Here is a 19,065-nt window from a genome sequence, read left to right on the forward strand (position 1 = left end):
TCCCTTTAATACAGAGTTTTTGATTTAATTTGGAGGTTTTTGCATGTTACTGCCGTGATGAAATTGCTTCATTCTTTTGCAGCTATGCATGGCTGTGCTCTGGCTTACCCAAGGAAGGAAAACTTGTGTTCACTTTCTGATTTTGCAGAGAATGAGCAAGTAGAGATGTAAATCAAGCAAACAATAGGCTTTTTTTTTTTTTTTTAACATGGAAACTAAGAAAAAGAAAGCTACAAATTCAGTATTTGTCTGTAACTAACTTCAGGAGAGCTGAGAGTAAGAAAAGGGGAGGGCATGTTTTCTACAGGTTGGAGACTCTTTCAGCTGTTACAGTGATGCCAGTGGTGATTCTAGTTGATTAGGTACGGACAATTTTTTTTCTCACAGTAGCTAGTGCAGTGGGTTCCCTTATTCCATGGCTATCAACCTTACCCAAAGGACTGTGTGCAAAATTGCTCTCGTCTTGGGCAGAACATTGTTGAAGGTCTTGATAACTTAATTTCTGTCAAAAGTAAACTCTGTGTTCTTGTTTTAAATGCAAATGTGAGATACAGCTTAAGGCATTCATACCATGGCAAATGCATTAATATTTCCACCATTTTCAGCTGTTTGAAATGTATTTAAAATTGTTGTCTTACCTCTTTATTTTTACACCCTCAAACAAAGCATAGTAACAGTGTAAATTGCTGAGTTAGCTGCTAGACAGCATATCAAATACTAATACTTCTAGGAGAAAACTGTAGCACTTCTCAGAAGGAAAACTACTTGGGACGCAGGGAGTTCTCATGGCGCTGCAAAGAAGCTGACATTTTATAACTAGAGGTTGAATTGCAGGGAGTGATTCGGTTCATGGGTGGAGCCCTCATGGACATAACACATCTTGAAATGTGGGTTACATTTTTAACTGGAGCTAAAGCCAGGTTTATGAATTTAGGGCATTCTATTTATGGCTCCAGGTTTAAATGAGATGAAAGCTGACATTTTGGCTGAGTTTAGCCTTTGAGGTTTCTTGGTTTGTTTGAAGTAAAAATTCAGTGAAATTCAACACGGACCCCGAGATATAAATGGAAAACAAGAATCATGCCTGGTTTTGGAAATAATATTTCTCTGCAACTTTTCCTGAACTCAGAACTTTTTGGATTTGGTGCGGTTTGGTTTGGTTTGGTTTTTTTTAAATCAGTTTAGTAATGGGCAGAAAATATAATTTCAATCTGCCACCTCAACTAACATATTGAATGCACAGAGAGCAGCATGGGAATAAGTTGGAATCTATTTCATGCTATTAATTAAAATAGGTTTTCTTCCAAATGCTGAAGATTGACACATGCACATCTGAAAATTTATTGGTCTTGATACAGGTAGAATAGTTGCAAAGGTAGCTTTAGAGAGTCCTTTTTGTACTTTTTTAACTCCTGGCTTTTTCCTCCTTCAGCTCCTATCTGCTTTCAACGGAACTTCAGATATTTGTTGAAAGTAGAAGCCTTCAAAATGGGGGGCGGGGGGGAAGAGAGAGAGAAAGTGTCAAGCTTCAATCACTTCAGTAATCTGTTTGCTGCCTCCCTGTCTAATTTCCCTAATTATATCACTACAGAAGTGATCTGATCCCAGTGATGACTTAGAAAGAAAAAAATTACATTGCACTTCTAAAAATGTGGTTTGCTACCTGTTGCCTTTAACTAAAACAAAAAGACATTCTCCAGTACCCTTTCTATGAGTCCTAGTTAGTTTTGGTTTGATTTTTTGTTGGTTTTTGTCTGTTAATCTAGCTGGCATAAATGGCAGTGCTTCCTTGGAAGGAAAGAGGAACAATGCCTGAAGTTTTGGGTTTTCCTTTCTGTTTTTGATCTACTTACAGATGTTTAAAACTCAGTGCTGTAACACTACTGTTGACTATTAGTTCTTGAAGGGAAAAAAAAACCAACTTGTGGTCATAATTGCTGTGTTCAACATATATTTAAATCTACTTGGCCAGATGTTCTTGGCTAAGGATTCAGTTACCTGCATCAAGCTTTAGACAGCTGTTTTTGAGTGCAGAATGTGCACATACCAGATTCTGTCAGTATGACTTTGCTCAGGCTGACCAGTAACTGGTGTCAGAGTAGAATACTGTTCATATCACCAAAGAGTAGTTCATGACATTTCCTCCAAAACTGTATGTGATGTGTCTCCAGTATTGTCTTTCTCTGTGGACTAAAATTACTTACCTTGGTTTTGAGTGCTCTGCTCTGATTTTGCCCCTGCAATTGGTCTCTGCTGACCTAAGGATTTCTTTCTGACTCTGAAAAGATCGTGAAAACACCCAGAGAGTGCACAGGAAACAAAGCATAAACTGCAGCTACTTTGGGTCCCATATTTATTTTGGTTTTGTCCATTCAGCAAAGCAAAATCATCTTCTAAATAATGTTAAACTTGGCTTTCTTACCTCTGCATATATCAGGCTGTACTTAAAACAAGTTGTTTATGACAGGGTTTCTGCAGTCTTTGTCTCAACAATTTGGATTTTCCAGACTGCCAAGCAAAACAATTTGTTTTGGCTGTGTTTGCTTGACTGTTTAGTAAAATACTACACATTCCTGATGAGTGAGTAAGATGCTTGAAAAAAAAAAAGTCACTGGGTTCTATGTGGTCATTTGTTTTTAAAGTAGACTTATGAACTGAGACTTGATTTTTATACAGTATGATTAGATCATTGGGTTCTTAGTGTGTGGTGCCTCTCTTTTATAATACATTGTTTCCCGTGAGTCTGTACAGCCAATGTTACTATTTAGTGGATTGTCTTTGCCTTGAGACTGAGGTTAGGTGTAAGTTTTTTAATCCAGTAAATACAATTCCTAAATACCTTAAAATGGTCTTTATAAGGAGAGGTGAACATCCAACTTCCTAAAACCTGCAATTTAATATTACTTACTTCTCAGACAGAAAGATGATCCAAGACTAGGCATCCTTTACTTCAACCCTTGCACTGGTTTAGGATCAGAGGGACAAGACTGAAAAGAATACAGACTTCTAGGCTTGCTCTGCTTCAAAATACTACTTTGTGTGTGCTTTCACATGTGCTGTCTCTCTTATTGCAAAAGCAAGTAATTCTCAGCACATTAGCTTAAAAATAGTACTTCTGTTAATAGCTTTTATTTGAATTCTGATAAGGTCTAGAAATTGTAGTTGGGACTGTCCTTGCCTGTTTGTAAACTCTCAAGACTTTCTGGGTGGAACAGAAATACAAGATGGACAAATGGTAGGAAAAATAAAGTATTTGTGTTTCATTCCCTAGATTTGGATTTAAAATACATAAACTTCAGCTCATTCAGAGTCCTACAAAATCTATGAAAGCAGCTGGGACTTTATCTCTAGAATCACAGGCTGTGCCTAAGTGACAATTCACTTTTGACCATCAAACCTTACCGCAGTGCTCAGTGTTTGCTTCCCCAAGGCAGCAGCTGGTACAGCATGACAGGTGCAGTTCTCCTGCTAAATGTTTAGGTGCACAACTGCAGCTCGGCCCCAGCCTGAGGACAGTGAGCATGTGGTATGGCCCTTTATGGACCAGCTGCTACCGTAAGCTTGATTTGGGCCAGGAGAGGTGTGCATCAAGATATTCTCATGGCTGGCAAACCTGAAGGAAAAGGAAGTGGTTTTTCTTGAGGGGGTAACTGTCTTTTAAATGTCATTTCTTTCCCAATGAATTGCCAATTTGCAATCTGATGTAAGAAACTGAGAGCAGAACACTAATTAAATTCACATTTCTAGTGTTTAGTGACTCACCAGAACATGCATTACTACTCATGACTTGTCAGAATGGGGTGTTTCACACATGGGTCTTCTCCATCTGTATGTGAAATAATCTCCCTACTTACACTGCTGCTCTGTTGGAGGTTTTTTTGAGGGGGAGGTTGTTTATAGTATTTTATTGCCAAGTTTTTTACTTGAAAGGGACTCCGTATTAATAATACTCTTTCATCAGCTACATTTCTTAAGGGCTCAGATGTCTTCAGTAACCTTGAAAGTCAGACAGAAGCATTATGTATTTTAAGGGAAATAGAATAACTTGTGACTGTTCCACAGAATTTCTTGGCTTCCCAAGCTAAATGCTAGAGGCAGAATGATCCATTGGACCTTTCGGGGCTGTATTTACATCATGCTGAGGCACAGAGCTTTCAGAACCTGTCGGCATAGTCTTGTCTTCTTCGCCTTCCTTGGGGCAGAAAGCAAACTCCTGAAGACGTATTTTCATTCAGATTATTCCACGTCATGTTATGAACTGTTTGATCTCCAAAGCATACCGTGACACAAATATGCAATCTTAAATGTCAGGCGGTCCTGATTTCTGAAATGGAAAGGTACAGCCCACAGCCTTTTGTTCTAAAAGGGCAAAGAGGTCATCCTCTCCAGGACATGCATTCACAAGCAGGTTGGAAAGGGAACAACTGCCTGGAGTGCTGCAGTGCCACACTCTTCTCTGCACTAGGAGTGGTCTGCTGCTTCCAAACTAGACCTCTGACTTGATATCTGGACCTGTATGAAAGAACATAAAACATGACCACAGGCAGTGGCTTTTGCTCTATAAAGTAAGAACTTCTTAGGGGTCCTGGCTTTGCTTATCTATCTTGCTGCCACTGAAAGGTGAAGCCATCTTGTTGGTTTTCCTTTTTCTAATTCCTGTTCTAACCAACCCCTGCTTCCCTTCCATCATTTTTTTTCCCAGATTTTGTTTCCAACACTATTCTGATGGATCTGGGGCTCTGATGGCCCCTCTGCCTTCTGGGCACTGACCTTCCCTCTCTCTTGGGCTGGGGGGTGAAGGAATCATTTTACTGAAACTGACTGCTGCTGTGGTGGCCTTCAGCCACTGTCATCTCTAGTGTGAGCCCTGGGACAGACTTCTCAGAAGAAGGAAGACTGTTGAAGCATAGAAAGGAGCACTGTTTTAATTCCTATGTGACGAGGACTTAATTCTTCCAAGAAGGAAATTTTTTCACTTCTTCTCTCCACCCCCTCCCCTCCCCCTCCTTGGATACTGGAAAAGTGCCAGTCTATTTTATATTGTGTTGTGGTTTTTTTTAAGCTGGGGTGTTATCAGTTCTGAAGTCTTAAAGCATCTTAACTTCAGGGTGGTAAATCTCTATTTGGTAGCATTGCCAAAGAAGCTTAGGGAAATAAATCCCTATATTTTAATATAGGGAATGGCAGTCACTTTAAATAATCTCAATACCCTTACGTCTGTAGTTTGTTTATGCAGAATTTATCCAAGGAAAAAATCTACTGCTCTTAACTTGGTCATGACTTCTGTTTAAAAAAAAAAAAATTAAAGAAAATCAGAGCACGAAGGTTTTTCCTCCTAGTATTTTGCAGGCAGGGAGGGGTGTTAAGCTATTCGGCAAGAGCTGCATGTATACCTGCACTCACCTTGTTCTAGCTGAGCTGTAATTACTTAACAGCTTGTGTTCTGCTTCTTTTGATAACACAGTATATTCTTAATGAAAACACAAAACTTGGTGCTTCCTTGCCTATAACCTTGGAGAAATACCTCCTTTAGAAAGGTCAGCTGTTAGTCCATGAATCAAATTATGTGATCGGCTGCTGACTATTTAAAAAGGTTATTTTCTAAATGATCAGTTGCTGTGAACATTTGTGCTTTGATGAGAAGTTTCTGAATATTAAATACTAGGCGTGTGAGACCTTTTAGCTCTAGAGTGGCTTTGAACTTAACATGCTCAATAACATAGGACTGGAGATCAAACACTTTTAGTGAAAGTGATGTGCAGCTAGGACTTGTTTTAGACTCAGGCACATAGATGCTACTGTGGTTTTATTCAGGAAAGGCCAGGTAGGGGAGTTGAATGAGGAAAACATCACAAACAAGTAATGAACTTCAAAAGCATCTGTTATGAACTTGTTGCAAAAATAGAATTTGAAATCTCCTTTGAATTTTTTCAAAACTAAACAGGCCCATAATGACAACAGTGTAATGCAGTTTAATTTTTTTCTTTTGCATTTTGTTCCATTTTACAAACAAAAGTCTAGACATGAGGTTATTATTTTCTAGCACTTTTGATGGTGCTGTGCTCCTAAATACAGTAATGCTTCTGTGTTCCTCAGAGTGAAATAAGGCTTAACTTTTATTAGCCTAAAGTGTGTCCAGCTAGTTGACAATCAAGATTACTAAAGTGGTGGTAAGTAAAACGAACATTTTGAAGTACTGTTCACCTTTGAGTGGCTTTTGCAAGATCTGTATCATGCTTTAACTGTGGTCACTTGTGTCCTTGACCTAGTGTTGCCTCTCAGAAATAAGTACATCTATCTGTACTGCAAGTAAAAACAAACCAAGATTGGAATAAGTGGAGAACTGGTCTTGCTGGTGAAATTGTTCCTCTTCCTTCAGAGGGGTATTAGAATTGTAAAAAACACTTATCTACACATACTCAGGACATTTAATCCTTATGGAGTTGTAACGTGTTGCCAACTATTTCATAGACTATAATGGAAGATTGCCTTTTAAACTACACTGTAAAGCTTTTTTGCTTTATATTTTCATGTAAAACATCTGTGGCTCTCAAAATGCATTCACAACTGCTCCAGTGTTGTGGTGCTGCTATTCTAATGCTTTGGTGCTGTGCACACTTTGCACAGCTATCTTGGAAGGCGCCGAGTAACTTGCATCCAGTTGGTTTCTTTGACTCCTCTGCAGTAGGTCTAGGAACTTTACATTTGCTTGCAGTTCAGACTTTTAAAAATCATTATTTGTATGTAGTTATGAAGATAGACATTTATGCAGAAAGTAAGTTAGGTTTGCTGTGGTTATCTGTCTGGGACTTGCCTAGCTGCGGGAAAAGGTATTTTCTATCAGAAAATAAGAAAATATATCAGAAGATAGATCAGAAGTCCAAAACTGTGTCTTTGTGAAGGGCTTTGAAATACTGTTGTTTGGTTGTTTTTTTTTTAACAGAGCCAGATGGAGTTCAGCGTGGCATCTCTGTCCATACAAGAACAAGGTGGTGCCCAGTCACAAAATGAACAGAGGCAGCCCGTTAAAGCAGCACCTGGTATCCAAGTCCCTAAATCTTCTCAGGCCAGTAAGACCCCTGGCTCTGATGGGTTGATAGCACCCAGAAAGGAAGAGGAGTCCTCTTTCTGGAAGATAAATGCAGAGCGCTCAAAATTTGAAGGAGACAAGTCTGAGTTCCAGTCCCTGACTCCCAGCCAGATCAAGTCCATGGAGAAAGGAGAGAAACCCCTTCCCTCTTTTTACAGACAAGAGTCTGCTCCAAAGGAGGTGGCAAAAGCTGACAAGCCCAGCATAACAAAACCAGAGAAGTCTGCTGCCCCCAGCCTACCTTCTGTATCTCTCGAATGGGAGAAACCTCGACCCACTCAACTCCCTGCTAGTTCTCTAGATGACTTCTTTCTTCCTGACCCACCACAGGACCTGGCATCTTCTAGGACAAACAAGGAAGATACTGATGGTACTATACTTACAGATCCACAAATGCCTGAACAGGTAAGGACTGCTATATCCACTGTCCTTAGATTTAAAAACTGGATAGCCCATTAAAATCTGGCAAGGCTGTTCTAGAAGATTAGGGACTCCATAAAGCATTAAGCCATAGCTCAGCTTGCTGGCTTTTTATATTGCAAATTCAAAGAAGTCTATGTAACCAACATGTTAACTACTATTGTTTATTTCAGCCAAGTATTTTTTTATGTAGTAAAATGCATAGGACAAAGGCATTATTTAATTATAATACCAGAAATGCTGATGTGGCATCTAGTGGCTAACTAGCAAGCTAACTAACAGTTCAGGGTAGAAAGCGTGCTATATCAAGTGGAAGAGGGTGGTTTTCTCCTTGAAACAGCAAAACAGTTAATGAAAAAAAGAAGGTTTTAACCTGAAAAGTAGCTAAACTAGAGTCTGGGATACTTTCTTGGTGTACACAGCACAGCAGTGAATGGTGAGCTGATTTCTCAGCTATTTTGAGCAATAGCCCAACAGCCACTTCCCATTGCTTTATCCCAGGCAGCTGGGCTGCTTTCAAATGTGTTTTCTCTTAAAGTCCAAAATGGAAATGGAATGAGCTTCCAGAATTAGCCTTCTCAATTTTTTTTTTTTAAATAAAAACCCCCAAACATCCCAACAACAACAAAAAACCCTTGAGGAGCTCAATAGCCAATTGAAGTTATTTAAATAACAGATGCTGATCTGTGAGAAAAGAAAAGGAATAACAGGATATGAAATGGTGAGGGAAGGAAAAGGAAGAGATCCAAAGCCTGAAAACTGTGTAGGAGAGGAGAGGTTCTTCAAACAGAGCTGTGCAGTTCTGTTTGGAATCTGTAGCATCATTCTGACACATTACTGTACACCTCAAGCACATCACATAGCTTTTTCTCTACCATACTTTCCCAAAAGTAATTGTTTAAATTCTAAACAAGATGATGTAAGGTCAGAAAGGTGCAGGATGAGTTGAATACTTGCAGGAGGAGGAAGTGGTAGCACTTGGAAGAGAACAATAGTCAATTTAGTATTTGCAGACCTCTGTTTAGGTATTTTTTTCTGAAGCTCAGACATAGTGCTTCTTGAGCTCTTATGCTATAAATTGTGATTGTGGTAGTCCTGTCATTTTAGTTAAAGGCTTTATCATGTTTTCCTACAAAGTAATGATTTGTTACAGTTTCAATTCCTTCGTGAATGTTTTCTAGCTCACTGAAATACTTTGAAAATCCTGATCTTTCTCTCTGTGGAGAAACAATGTCAAAACACAGACGGGAGTAGCGAAGAAGATAGTACAATAGAGGTTTTTTTTCATTTCCTCTTTTCTGGATTATCTTTCCTATTCTGGAGAATAGAGCCATGCCCTAGGAAGAGGATCCAGAGATTCACCTGTGTCCCTTGAATAATATTCCTGAACACTAAAATTACCTTAAATGTCACAGCTAAAAGCATTACAGGAGCGAGCATGTTCTTCACAGCCTAGTAAATGACAGGTTAACAAAGTTTAAACCATGTCATTTACTGAAAACAACTGTCTGTCATTGCAACAGGCAATACATTGAATTATTGAATTAGTGATGCTTACATTCTGTGTTTGTTTCATTCTCTGCAATTCCCACTCTAGTCTAAAAATTGATCTTTATTAATTTTTCCATGGGGGGAAAAAAAAAAACCAACAAACACAAACAAAACCACCACAACATTTTGGCTGCAGACTACCACTACAAGACTTTTGTTTTCCTCTGGAATTGCCTTTTTGGTCATTGTGAGTATTTTTCCATGTCTAGCATTTTCTGGTGTAGGTTCTTCAGTGTCCTAACACAAGGTGAAGAACTTGAACATGGGCAGACAACATTTTAAATGTTCTTTTGTAGACAGACAGTCATCTACTGAGTTTGTAATATAATTAACAAACACATTATTTCTCTTTTTTTTTCCTTGCAGACTAGTACAAGCAATGTTATCTTGAAGACTGGCTTTGATTTTCTAGACAACTGGTAAAAGATACTTTAGATTGAATCAATTTTGGGGAAGGAGTGGGGTATCTTTCTCCTTGTATGTTAATTTACTAGCATTTGTGTCTTTTTCTAGAAGTAACTTTCAAACTCTTAAATGTTGCCTTTGTATAAACTTTTGTAATATCATATGCGTTTCTGTTTTTTAAACAGTGATAGAAGTGTGGTTTCATTTGGATATTTTTTTTAATTTCTGTTAAAATTTTTAGTAGCTACTGTATTGAGAGGATAGGAGAAGTTACCATATGCATGTTAAAGACAAACAAATGAGAGTCTCCACATCCTAGAAATGGAACCTCCAGGACCAGGTTGTGTGCACAGCTTATAAGAAAGTGTTGCACAAGCAATGGTTCCAAATAAGCAAATAATTCCATACTTCAGATAACTGGCAAAGACTGTATGAAGAATGAGCGTACAGAAGAATTGCGTTGTTTTCTATATTTCATTTAGTTTGAAAGTATCTTTTGTACCACTTAGCTGAAAACACTTTACTTTCGAAGAGGGCAAAGGCATTGCCAAAATGATGGATCCAAAGAAGCACTGTGTTTGTCCCCTACAAATCTGCTAAAAGAACATGAGAGTGTTAGAAAAGTGACCTGGGGAAATGACGGGTGTTTCTGGTCTTTGGGTGAAAAACTTGGTGGTGGGTGGAAGAGAATGGGACAGCACCTAATGAATGGGAGAAACTGTCTTCAGGGAATACAAACCTAATGACTTCACTGCCTCCTTACTAGAGCATAGCTCTTCATAATAGTAGTGCTGGAAGCACAGCACCAGGAATTGCTGGTGTGTAGATTGCCTTTGTGTCAGGGAAACCACTATGTTTATGGGAGGTCATAGCAGTATAAGGCTTCTTTGTAAGCAGTGCATTGTCTCAAGGACTCATCAACTTTGGTGCTTTTTCCTCCTCGTGGGTACATTCTCTTCAGCATTCAACATCTGGGTTACATTTGCTCCCGAGGTGCAGAGAAGCATCTCAAGGTGGCCCTCAGACTTGCCTCCAGTTCTGCTTTCAAATGGTCTTTGTTTGGTGTTTAAAATGTAGAGCAGAAGACTAGCTGTCATTTGAATCTGTCGTCTCTGAAATGCAGCATGATTTACACACTGACTCTCACTGTGTTTACCTCACCTTGAAGCCTTAATTCCCCCTACGCACAGCCAGCGACTGGTCTGCTCCAATGCCAAAGGTTTGACCTTTCCCTTTACCTCAGCAATAGTCCCACACCATTTGTTTGGGGTAGAAGGCAAAACATAGGGCTCTAATGGGTCTGTTGGGCCCTAGCCAAGGCTATAGGAGGGTCACCATCTCCTAGACCATAATTGTGCTAGGCTTCTCACGGATTAACACTTGATGTTTGGTTCAATGCCAGGGACAGTTAAAAGTGCAGAGCTGGATGCTGCAGGATTTTCTTCTGCCTGTTACAGGAAGAGTTTGTGATGTCCTAGAAGAATCCTTGTCTCTAATTGGTGTGCTGCTTGCTCTAAACAAGCAGAGGAGGATGATAGAATAGCAAAACTTACTTTTTGATCAGGGACAATGCCATAAGCCACCAACATCACCACCCATATGCCACCTTCCCCCCAACAGAACCACCAAGCCCAAAACCTCTAGTTTTTCTAGTGTTTTCTTAAAAGGTTTCTTAGCTAAAGGGGAAGATTGCCACAGAGCAAAAATCGCTGCGTAGCCTTACTTATAGACTACCAAGAGCTTCATTCCATGCTTCCTGAGGTGTACGAACTCCTGTAATTTGTGGGTACTGTCTCTGCATTCAGCAGTTCAGAACGTACTTGTTTCCACCAGCCTGGACTTTACTGATTTTTTTTTTTTTTTTTTTTTAGGGAGCATGAGCGTTCAGTGCACCCCAAATGACCTTTCTTAGCATTTGCTACAAGCCCCGAGCAGTAGTGCAGCTTAGAACAACTTTAGCACAGATTCTTTAGGTGCAGAATTAGCATTGACTCGCACCTGCTTTTTAAAGCTGAAAAATGTTAACCCTGGGCTTTACAGTTACAAGTGAATCTAATCTTTTGTACATTCAGCTGCTGAGAAGTTATAAATCCACCATGAAGGTGTGCAGTCTAATCTTACTTTGATATAGGGAGAGCTGAAAGCAAAGTTTCCTGCTATTGAGGAGGGTTATTTTAAGTCTCAGCTAAGAACCTTAAAGCTTCTTAGGGAAGAACGTGGGCTTCCTGTCTCTTCCATTGGCTAACTTGACCCTAATACACATTGGGACCAGCTGGTAGAACATGCTGCAGAACTTTTTACTTATCCTGGTAGGTTTTTCCTGTGCTTTGACAAGAGTTGATGCTCCTCCTTTCTTTAATATGTTTTTATTAAACATTCTTACCAAAAAAATTGTACTTGGTCACATTTTATATTAACAATGTTTTAATAAAGTCACTTTAAATAGAACGTTTGATGCTTTTGTGTTGCTTTGTGCTTTCCTCTGTGCCACTGGAGTTGTTTGGGGCATCTTCAGGGCAGCCAAGAATGATCTGGCCTGGAATTCAGAAACTCAATTTTTCAGATCAAGGGTTGGGAAAAAAATAAACACTGCAGCTGTTTTTCAAGCTTTTAAGTGAGGCTTAAAAAGGGGAGGTACCTTTGCTTTATTATTTTATCTGACAGCTGGGGACAGGGTGAGATTTGGAACTTTTTGTAAAGACTAAATTCTATTTGTGTTTCATTGTCGTAAACTTAAACCAAACACATCACCCATCTCACCTCTGTGTCGTATCTTCAGGTAATCCAGAGCTGTCACCCTGCTCCTTTACCCCAAGCAGGATGGGGGAGAGAATCGACAGGTAAGAGTGAGAAAACTCCTGGGTTGAAACAAAGACAGTTTAATAGGTAAAACAAAAGCCACACTTGCAAGCAAAGCAAAATAGGGACTTATTGGCTGTTTCCCCTCAGCAGGCTCACTGTGCTTAGTGCAAATGACCAATATTGTCAATGACAGACTTTCAGGCAGTTTTCTTGTCAACTGATGGTTCCATACAGCTATGAAAAGCATGTCACAAAGGAAGATGCTGGCAGAGGCCACTGGGTAGTCTCACTTTCTGCCTCTGGACAACAAGTTCTCAAAGTGTAAGAGAGTCAAATGTGCAGCTACAAGGGTAGTTTTTCTTCATGCCCACATCCACTTTTTTCAGAAATGTATTTTGAAAACAATTCAGTTTGGCTTATACTTCAGCTGAATTTCTACCGACAACTAAAAAGGCATTTGAAGAAGAATTTGGTTTGGAGAGACTAGACAGCCAGTTAAGGGGTGGTATTCCAACTACATTTAGGATCTGGCCTAAACATAGTTTGCTTCAATCTTGTTTAAGCTCTGTATTAACTTTCAGAGGTCCTCCAATAAAGGCAAATCCACAGCACCTGGGCGCTGCCTCAGCACGTGGGCGCGGCAGGCCTCATGGCGGGGTGAAGGCTTGGCAAGGCAGAGAGAGAACCACGCGGTGGCTGCCTGACGAAGGCTAGCCAGCGATTCTCCAGCCACTTCAGCCATCGCTGCTGAGCTTCAGGCAGCACAGGGCTGTCTCCGAGGTCCTGGATGTGGGTGCTGGAGCAGCACCCAGCAGGCAGAGTCCTGTCAAATGCTCAGCAACGGCATCTCCCAAAAGAGCTCGCAGGACATGCCCCCGAGATAGAAACCCTTCGTTGTAGGCATTATTCATAGACAGGCCTCTGGGCTTTGCTGTCCAAGTTTGCCCGTGAGCCACTTGAGTCAGTACGTTCTTGTTACTGTGAGGACAAACCAGTCATTTGGCTGTCCTGCATTTGTGAACTAATGAGTTAATGCCAGGGAAAGCCTTTACAGAGCAGGTAAGTCAGGCACACTCGACAAGCCAGTTACTTCCTACATTTCTACTGAAAATCTCTGTTGTCACTTTTTCATAAGTGAGTGTTACACCTCAACACATGATATAACCAAATAGTTCATGAGGATCTACATCTTCATTTGACCTCCCACCATCTGGAGAGTTTTGACACCACCCTCTGCACCCAATGAATGTAAGGTGGGAGATCTTTACAAGATTTATTTCTGTCCCTAATTCAGCAGTTCCCCAATAGTACTGAACTCTCACAAAGGATGCTGCTCTGAGACCAGGTGTATTTCATCCTAATGGAACAGAGACGGAAATCTCACAATTAACTCACCCCTCTTCTTCAACAGACCCTCTGTCCCCTAAGATCCTCTTCCCAGGGGCATTGCTCCTTCCTGTTCTCCTCCCTGCTGTTCAAGGTGAAGATGCTAAGGGACAGGCCACAGCCTGACCTTCTTGCAGGACGAGTTTACGTGTTCCGCACAGTAAACGTACCTTCTTTTAGGGCACCTGCCAGGGTAGTCAACCACCCATTACACCTGAGCCCAGCTTGGCTGAAGCCTGGCAGCCACGTCTCTCCTCACCTTCATCCCAACACGGTACTTTTGAAGCGCACCATTTTTCTGTAAGCATCACTGTGGCTTTTAAACTCTGAATGTCTTCTGGGGCAAAAGATTCCATTAGGCAACCTCCAAATCACAGCATTTATCAGCTCTGCTGCATAATGACTGTGAAACTTGAACCTCGTACAGAATCAAGATACAGGACTAAATGCCCCTGGTGGGTCAGGATTTTACTGGGATGCCAAAAAAGTCAAAAAAAACCACATAGCTGCTCTGGAAATAGCTTACTGCGGTTAATGCTTGTCTCCAAAATGAATGAGGGGAAAAAAAAAATGGGTAGGAACAGAAAGAGTCTTCCGTGGGTTTTGTATGCTTCAGTAATTTCAGTAACCAGACAGAGGTTTTCACAGAAGTCTGACCTCAGCCTTAGCTTCTTCCTGACCAAAAGCAGCACGAGTGCCAGAGACCCTGAAATTCAACCAGCCATTTGCTTCCTGGGCTTGTGCTCTGAAACCAAATAACCAGAGTGAGGGCAACTTTTGAAAATTTCCCACTTGTGGCTAGATAAAATGTATTTTCCAAGTACTGTTTTTGTTGCTGTAAAATGCCAGCTGCTATGAAAAGATGAGGTGGCATGTGTGCCAGCATAACAGTTGAGGTGGGAGAGGAAACAAAGGTGATGGAAGAGAGAACAATGTCCAAATGCAAGGGGAAAATTCACTTCATGGGTCCTCTCCACCCCGACATTTCCCAGCTACGTGAGCTGAAGCACTGGCCTCACTTTGCTTGGTGGCAAAATTTCATTTGACTTGCAGGAAGCCTGGACTTTATTACAGCTGCTTGTTATTAAAGGGCTGACTGAACATCCTTGCCACATTTTTCAGAGCTTAAATCTGCCAAGACGGAAACTTCTGCTGTGTGCCTATAAGCTTATGCTTAAGAAGGGCTTTTCTGGCCCGTGTGTTGTTCCGGGCCCTTGGGCTTCCACCTCTGTTTGGCTGCAGCTCTGTTCCCCCAGAACAAATACTGCAAATGCTTGTGGCCAATAATGACAGCTTTTTTTTAACTTCTTCATCCTGGAGAAACCAATCTGCTGCTGGCGATTCAGGGCAGGCACCTAGGAGCTCCCACCAGGCTGGTAGCAGTGCAGGCAGTGACTGGCAGCTGCTGGAGGGACTGAGCTGCTGCCCGGGGCTGCAGTGCTGCCTCTAAGCCCTTCAGCAAATCCCATGATCTGCCATCTGAGATGCCCTGAGCTGGCTCCAGAAACCGAGTCTGGTCAAAGTCACAGCAAAAGTACCAATAGATGAGAGTTTCTTGGCCCACTGCCCTGCCAACACAGGAGTACTGCTTATTCCTTGGCCTCTTGTTTGTTCTCTGTGGCTCTCACCTCACCAGGACAATGGTCTTGCTGTCACTGAAGTCATGCAGTGTCATCTCAGCAAGATGTAAAGCTGCAAGATGTTTTAATAACATAGCTAGGTATCAATTACTTGCTTGCATTGAGGCACACCTGCCATATTAAATTTCATGCAGATCTTGGCTGTGTTTCCTCCAGAAACCACTAAAGGGAGTTGAGGAAGCGGGGAGGAAAATCCCAATGTACCCAATCTTTGGTCAAGTTGTACCATATCTCTACCACCAGCCTTGATCCAAGCTTTAGGTCAACATATTAATTATGGTATCAACTCAACCAATTGTGTGGAAATCCTGCAACAGCCCCAGGGAATCTCCTCATCACTAAGATCTCATCAGTAACATTGCAGGAGCACAGATGACTAAGAACAAGCTTAGCAAAGAGCTATGTACCCTCCTGTATGGTCTTTCTGCTAGCTGGTTTAAAGCCAGTGCTGGCTGGGAGCAAACAAATCTTGCATACGATTCAGATGAAGCAACTTCTGCCCTGTAGCACTGTGCAGTCCCTTATCCCTGATGTGTCCAGCACCTCTCTGCCAGAAGCAATGTTTGTTCTTCTCATTGCTAGCATGGCAAAAACTTGCCCCAGCACTGAGCCGGGTCCCTCAGGCCTACAGCCATCCTCCAGTGACTGAGACCTCTCCTAGCACAGACAGTCATCGGTCTAGGTTACTTCTAGCAGACAGCAGTCTGTTTTGGATTATCTGGGTTTTCCAGGGCTCTAACAGGGGTTTGGTATTGGCAGATGGAGCAGGAACCAGGAGGTAGCAAGATGGGCGTGTGCTCACCCTCCTCCAGCCCAGCCTGCTCCAGCACTGGCTTGCCCTTTTAAAGGAAGCTTTCCCCTCCCAGGCTGCCAGCTCACTCCCCAGCAGTTTGTTGTTGCAGAAGCAGCTCAGTGGAAGGTCCCATGCCAGGACAGGACGCTTCCCCTTGGAGGCATTCAGCTGTCAGTAGCCTGTAAGCCAGGCACCAGAGCCCATCTGCAGCCCACTGGTGCATTCCTCATGACCTACTTCTGCCTTCCTGCCAAAGCCCCCACCCCTGCAGAGAGCACTTCGGTGGCCCGGTCACAGGAAGGCTTCACCAGTCACAGCAACGTTTGAAACTCCCTGAGCAAGCTTCTCACGCATGCCTGGAGAATCAGCCACAGAAGTATTTGCAAAGCACAGCTATTAAGAGACCGACAGATTTTTGTGGGCATTCTTTAAATATGTTATTTTCGTCTCTCTAAACATCTTTTTTCCACCCTAAAGGGTGCAGGGCATTTAGATGTACAGAGACAGCCCTCGGTCCCTTTGCTGGCATGAGCCCACAGGTGGGCATTGGGGACTGCAAGGTCACCAGCCTCCCTCTGCCCTTTTCTCACACCAGAGCCCAGCTCTTTTCTCACTCCAACACCACTCCCTGAAGTCAAATGACTTTTACCAATGCAGCGCCAGAAGAGTAGGTGGAAAAACTGGGTCATGATGGTAATGTCCTGGTGAGGGAAGTTACATGACGATAAACAACAGCATAAGGGGTGGTTTCTGAACCTGGTCTCACAGGTTTTACCCAGCAGTCAGTGACTGCAGTTACAGAGGACTTCAACTGATATTAAAAAATCCAAATCCTGATTTCTTTCAACTGTACAGATTCAGTTAAAATCCATAAAAGCAGCAGCACTGAGTCCTTCTTGGTTCATTTGCAATGAGTCCCCCAGGGCACTACTTTTGCTAGAAATGCCATTAGCATTTACTGTTAAGTTCACTTGGAGGCACTTCTGATTTTAATTATATAGCCCTTGTAATGCTTCCACTGGCACTCTCTTAGTATGGAAAAAACAAGCATAGGATGTAGAGAGATAAAAAAGCTATTAACTCCAGGGCTAACGATGCCAGGTCAGTTTAGTTACAAACGGATTTGTCTCAGTAACCCAGCCCAAAGAGCTGGCTTTCAGTATTCTGATAGGAATGTACCAAATATGACAAAAATGTCTTTATCTGGGGAAGCTAATTTTAGATACCATTTTTGGTCAGGCAGTAGAAATTCTTAGGGAAGAATATTAAACTTCCAATTAAAAAAAAAAAAAAATGTTTTTGTAGGACACACTTCACCCATGCCCTGTTACATCCACCACAGGGAGACTCCGGAGTGGTTGCTCAGCCGTGCTGCCACACCCGGCCAGCAGCACCCATCCGTCCTGTCCCCTCTGCAGCTTCTCCCTGCCTCTGTAACACCACCAGCCCACAGACCACCATGGACCAGAGCTCTGGCTCTCCAGGTCCTCCCAGGACATGCAGCCCGGCCTGACCAGCACCCAACCAAAACAAATGGGCTCTGAGGGAGCCACGTTTGCCAGTGGCTCTAGTGGGGCTGGGAGAGGTGATTGCCTGTAGTGTCTCAGCCTCCAGGCCAGCACCATACCCACCCCACACCCTCACCCACTCTGGAGAGATGAGGGTCAGGCACTGCAAAGCAAGCCAGGGAGCAAACCAGCTTCCTACCCCACAAAAGAGGAAAACTCCAGAATTTCAGAGCTTCCCACTATCTCAAGATGAGGCCGACATACTTCACAGTTTAAGTTAAAAAAGCAGAGGCAGCAGAAGCAAGGTAGAACCCAAGAGCTGGAGCATCCTCCTGGCACACAGATGATGCTGCTCAATTCCCTGCTCTGCTCACAGAGCTGAGCCCCCCCGTGCAGGGCTGCGCAGCTGCAAGGCAGCCCCAGTGAGGGCAGCAGCATTCCTGAGACAGGGGAAAACCCAACCCAAGAAGAGCAGGCAAGATGTGCAAGTGCGTTCACCACACAGAGCATTACAAACAGAGTAATTATAACCCAATTAAAGAGAGAGGAAAAGCACGTGGCACATAAACAAGTTGCTACTAGAGAGGTGCACTGAAAGATTTTTAATTGGTCCAGGGCTCTGCTGTATAAAAAATTCATAAGCTTCAAGTTACTTCTGTCACATTTAAAATTGCTTTTGAGTTCTACAGCCTCAGCTCTCGTAACCAGCTACCTGCAAAATGTGGTCAGTTCAAAAGCCCTTACCTACAGCTGGTCTATTTTTGTGTAACATGGTTTCTTCCTGTGCCCAGTCATTGCAGGATGGACAACAAGTGTCCACAGGATGCAAGCAACATACATGCATATATTTTTTAATTTAAGGGGTTAGAAATGCTCACTCTTGATAAGAGCCATTGAAACACTGAAAATCTGCCACCGCTCCCTCTTTCAGCAAACCTCTGAGGGCCAGCTCCATCTGTCAAGTTGTTTACAGATCAGACAGTGACACAGCCCAGCCATTTGCTGTCCCTTTTGGCAGCAGGGCTGGACTTACACCCTAAAGTGCCTCCTCCCGCTCTGGTGCCAAAGGGTGTCCCAAGATAGGAGTTGTGGACAGCCAAACTGCAGTGATCAGGGCATTGCTGCAGGATACCTCTTCTCAAGTCTTTGCCTACAAACTTGGCATGACCTCAGATCCCTCGCTTCATCTCAAAATGCCCTTACAGGTTGTCCTGCAGGAATGAGTGGGAGCCTAAGGACAGTAATGTTGACATTTTTTGTCATCTCACGAGGCCCAGCTAGATAAAGACCATGACAGCCTGTGAATTATTTTTTCACATGTGACGTAGAAAATGAAAATAGAAATAGAATATGAAAACTTGCTGGCAAAAGCAATTGCCAATAGCCATGGTAAAGATCATGTGTTCATGCTCCTCATGGCACATCTTGGCCGCAGCGAGACTAGTGACAACAGCATTACCCTTCCCAAAT

General features: G+C 42.4%; 1 protein-coding gene across 1 annotated transcript in view; it reads left to right on the plus strand.

Annotated features, from left to right (window-relative positions):
- Positions 1-9,767, plus strand: part of LOC103778273 (chromosome unknown open reading frame, human C1orf198) — a 12,328-nt gene extending 2,561 nt beyond the window's left edge. Inside the window, exons 2-3 of the mRNA XM_008945851.1 lie at positions 6,944-7,495; positions 9,428-9,767. Coding sequence (XP_008944099.1) covers positions 6,950-7,495; positions 9,428-9,484 — 603 coding nt within the window. The 5' untranslated portion in view covers positions 6,944-6,949 and the 3' untranslated portion in view covers positions 9,485-9,767. The remainder of the gene's footprint in view (positions 1-6,943; positions 7,496-9,427) is intronic.
- The last annotated feature ends 9,298 nt before the right edge of the window (positions 9,768-19,065 follow it).

Source organism: Merops nubicus, unplaced genomic scaffold, assembly GCF_000691845.1.
Source record: "Merops nubicus isolate BGI_N331 unplaced genomic scaffold, ASM69184v1 scaffold11248, whole genome shotgun sequence".
NCBI lineage: Eukaryota > Metazoa > Chordata > Aves > Coraciiformes > Meropidae > Merops > Merops nubicus.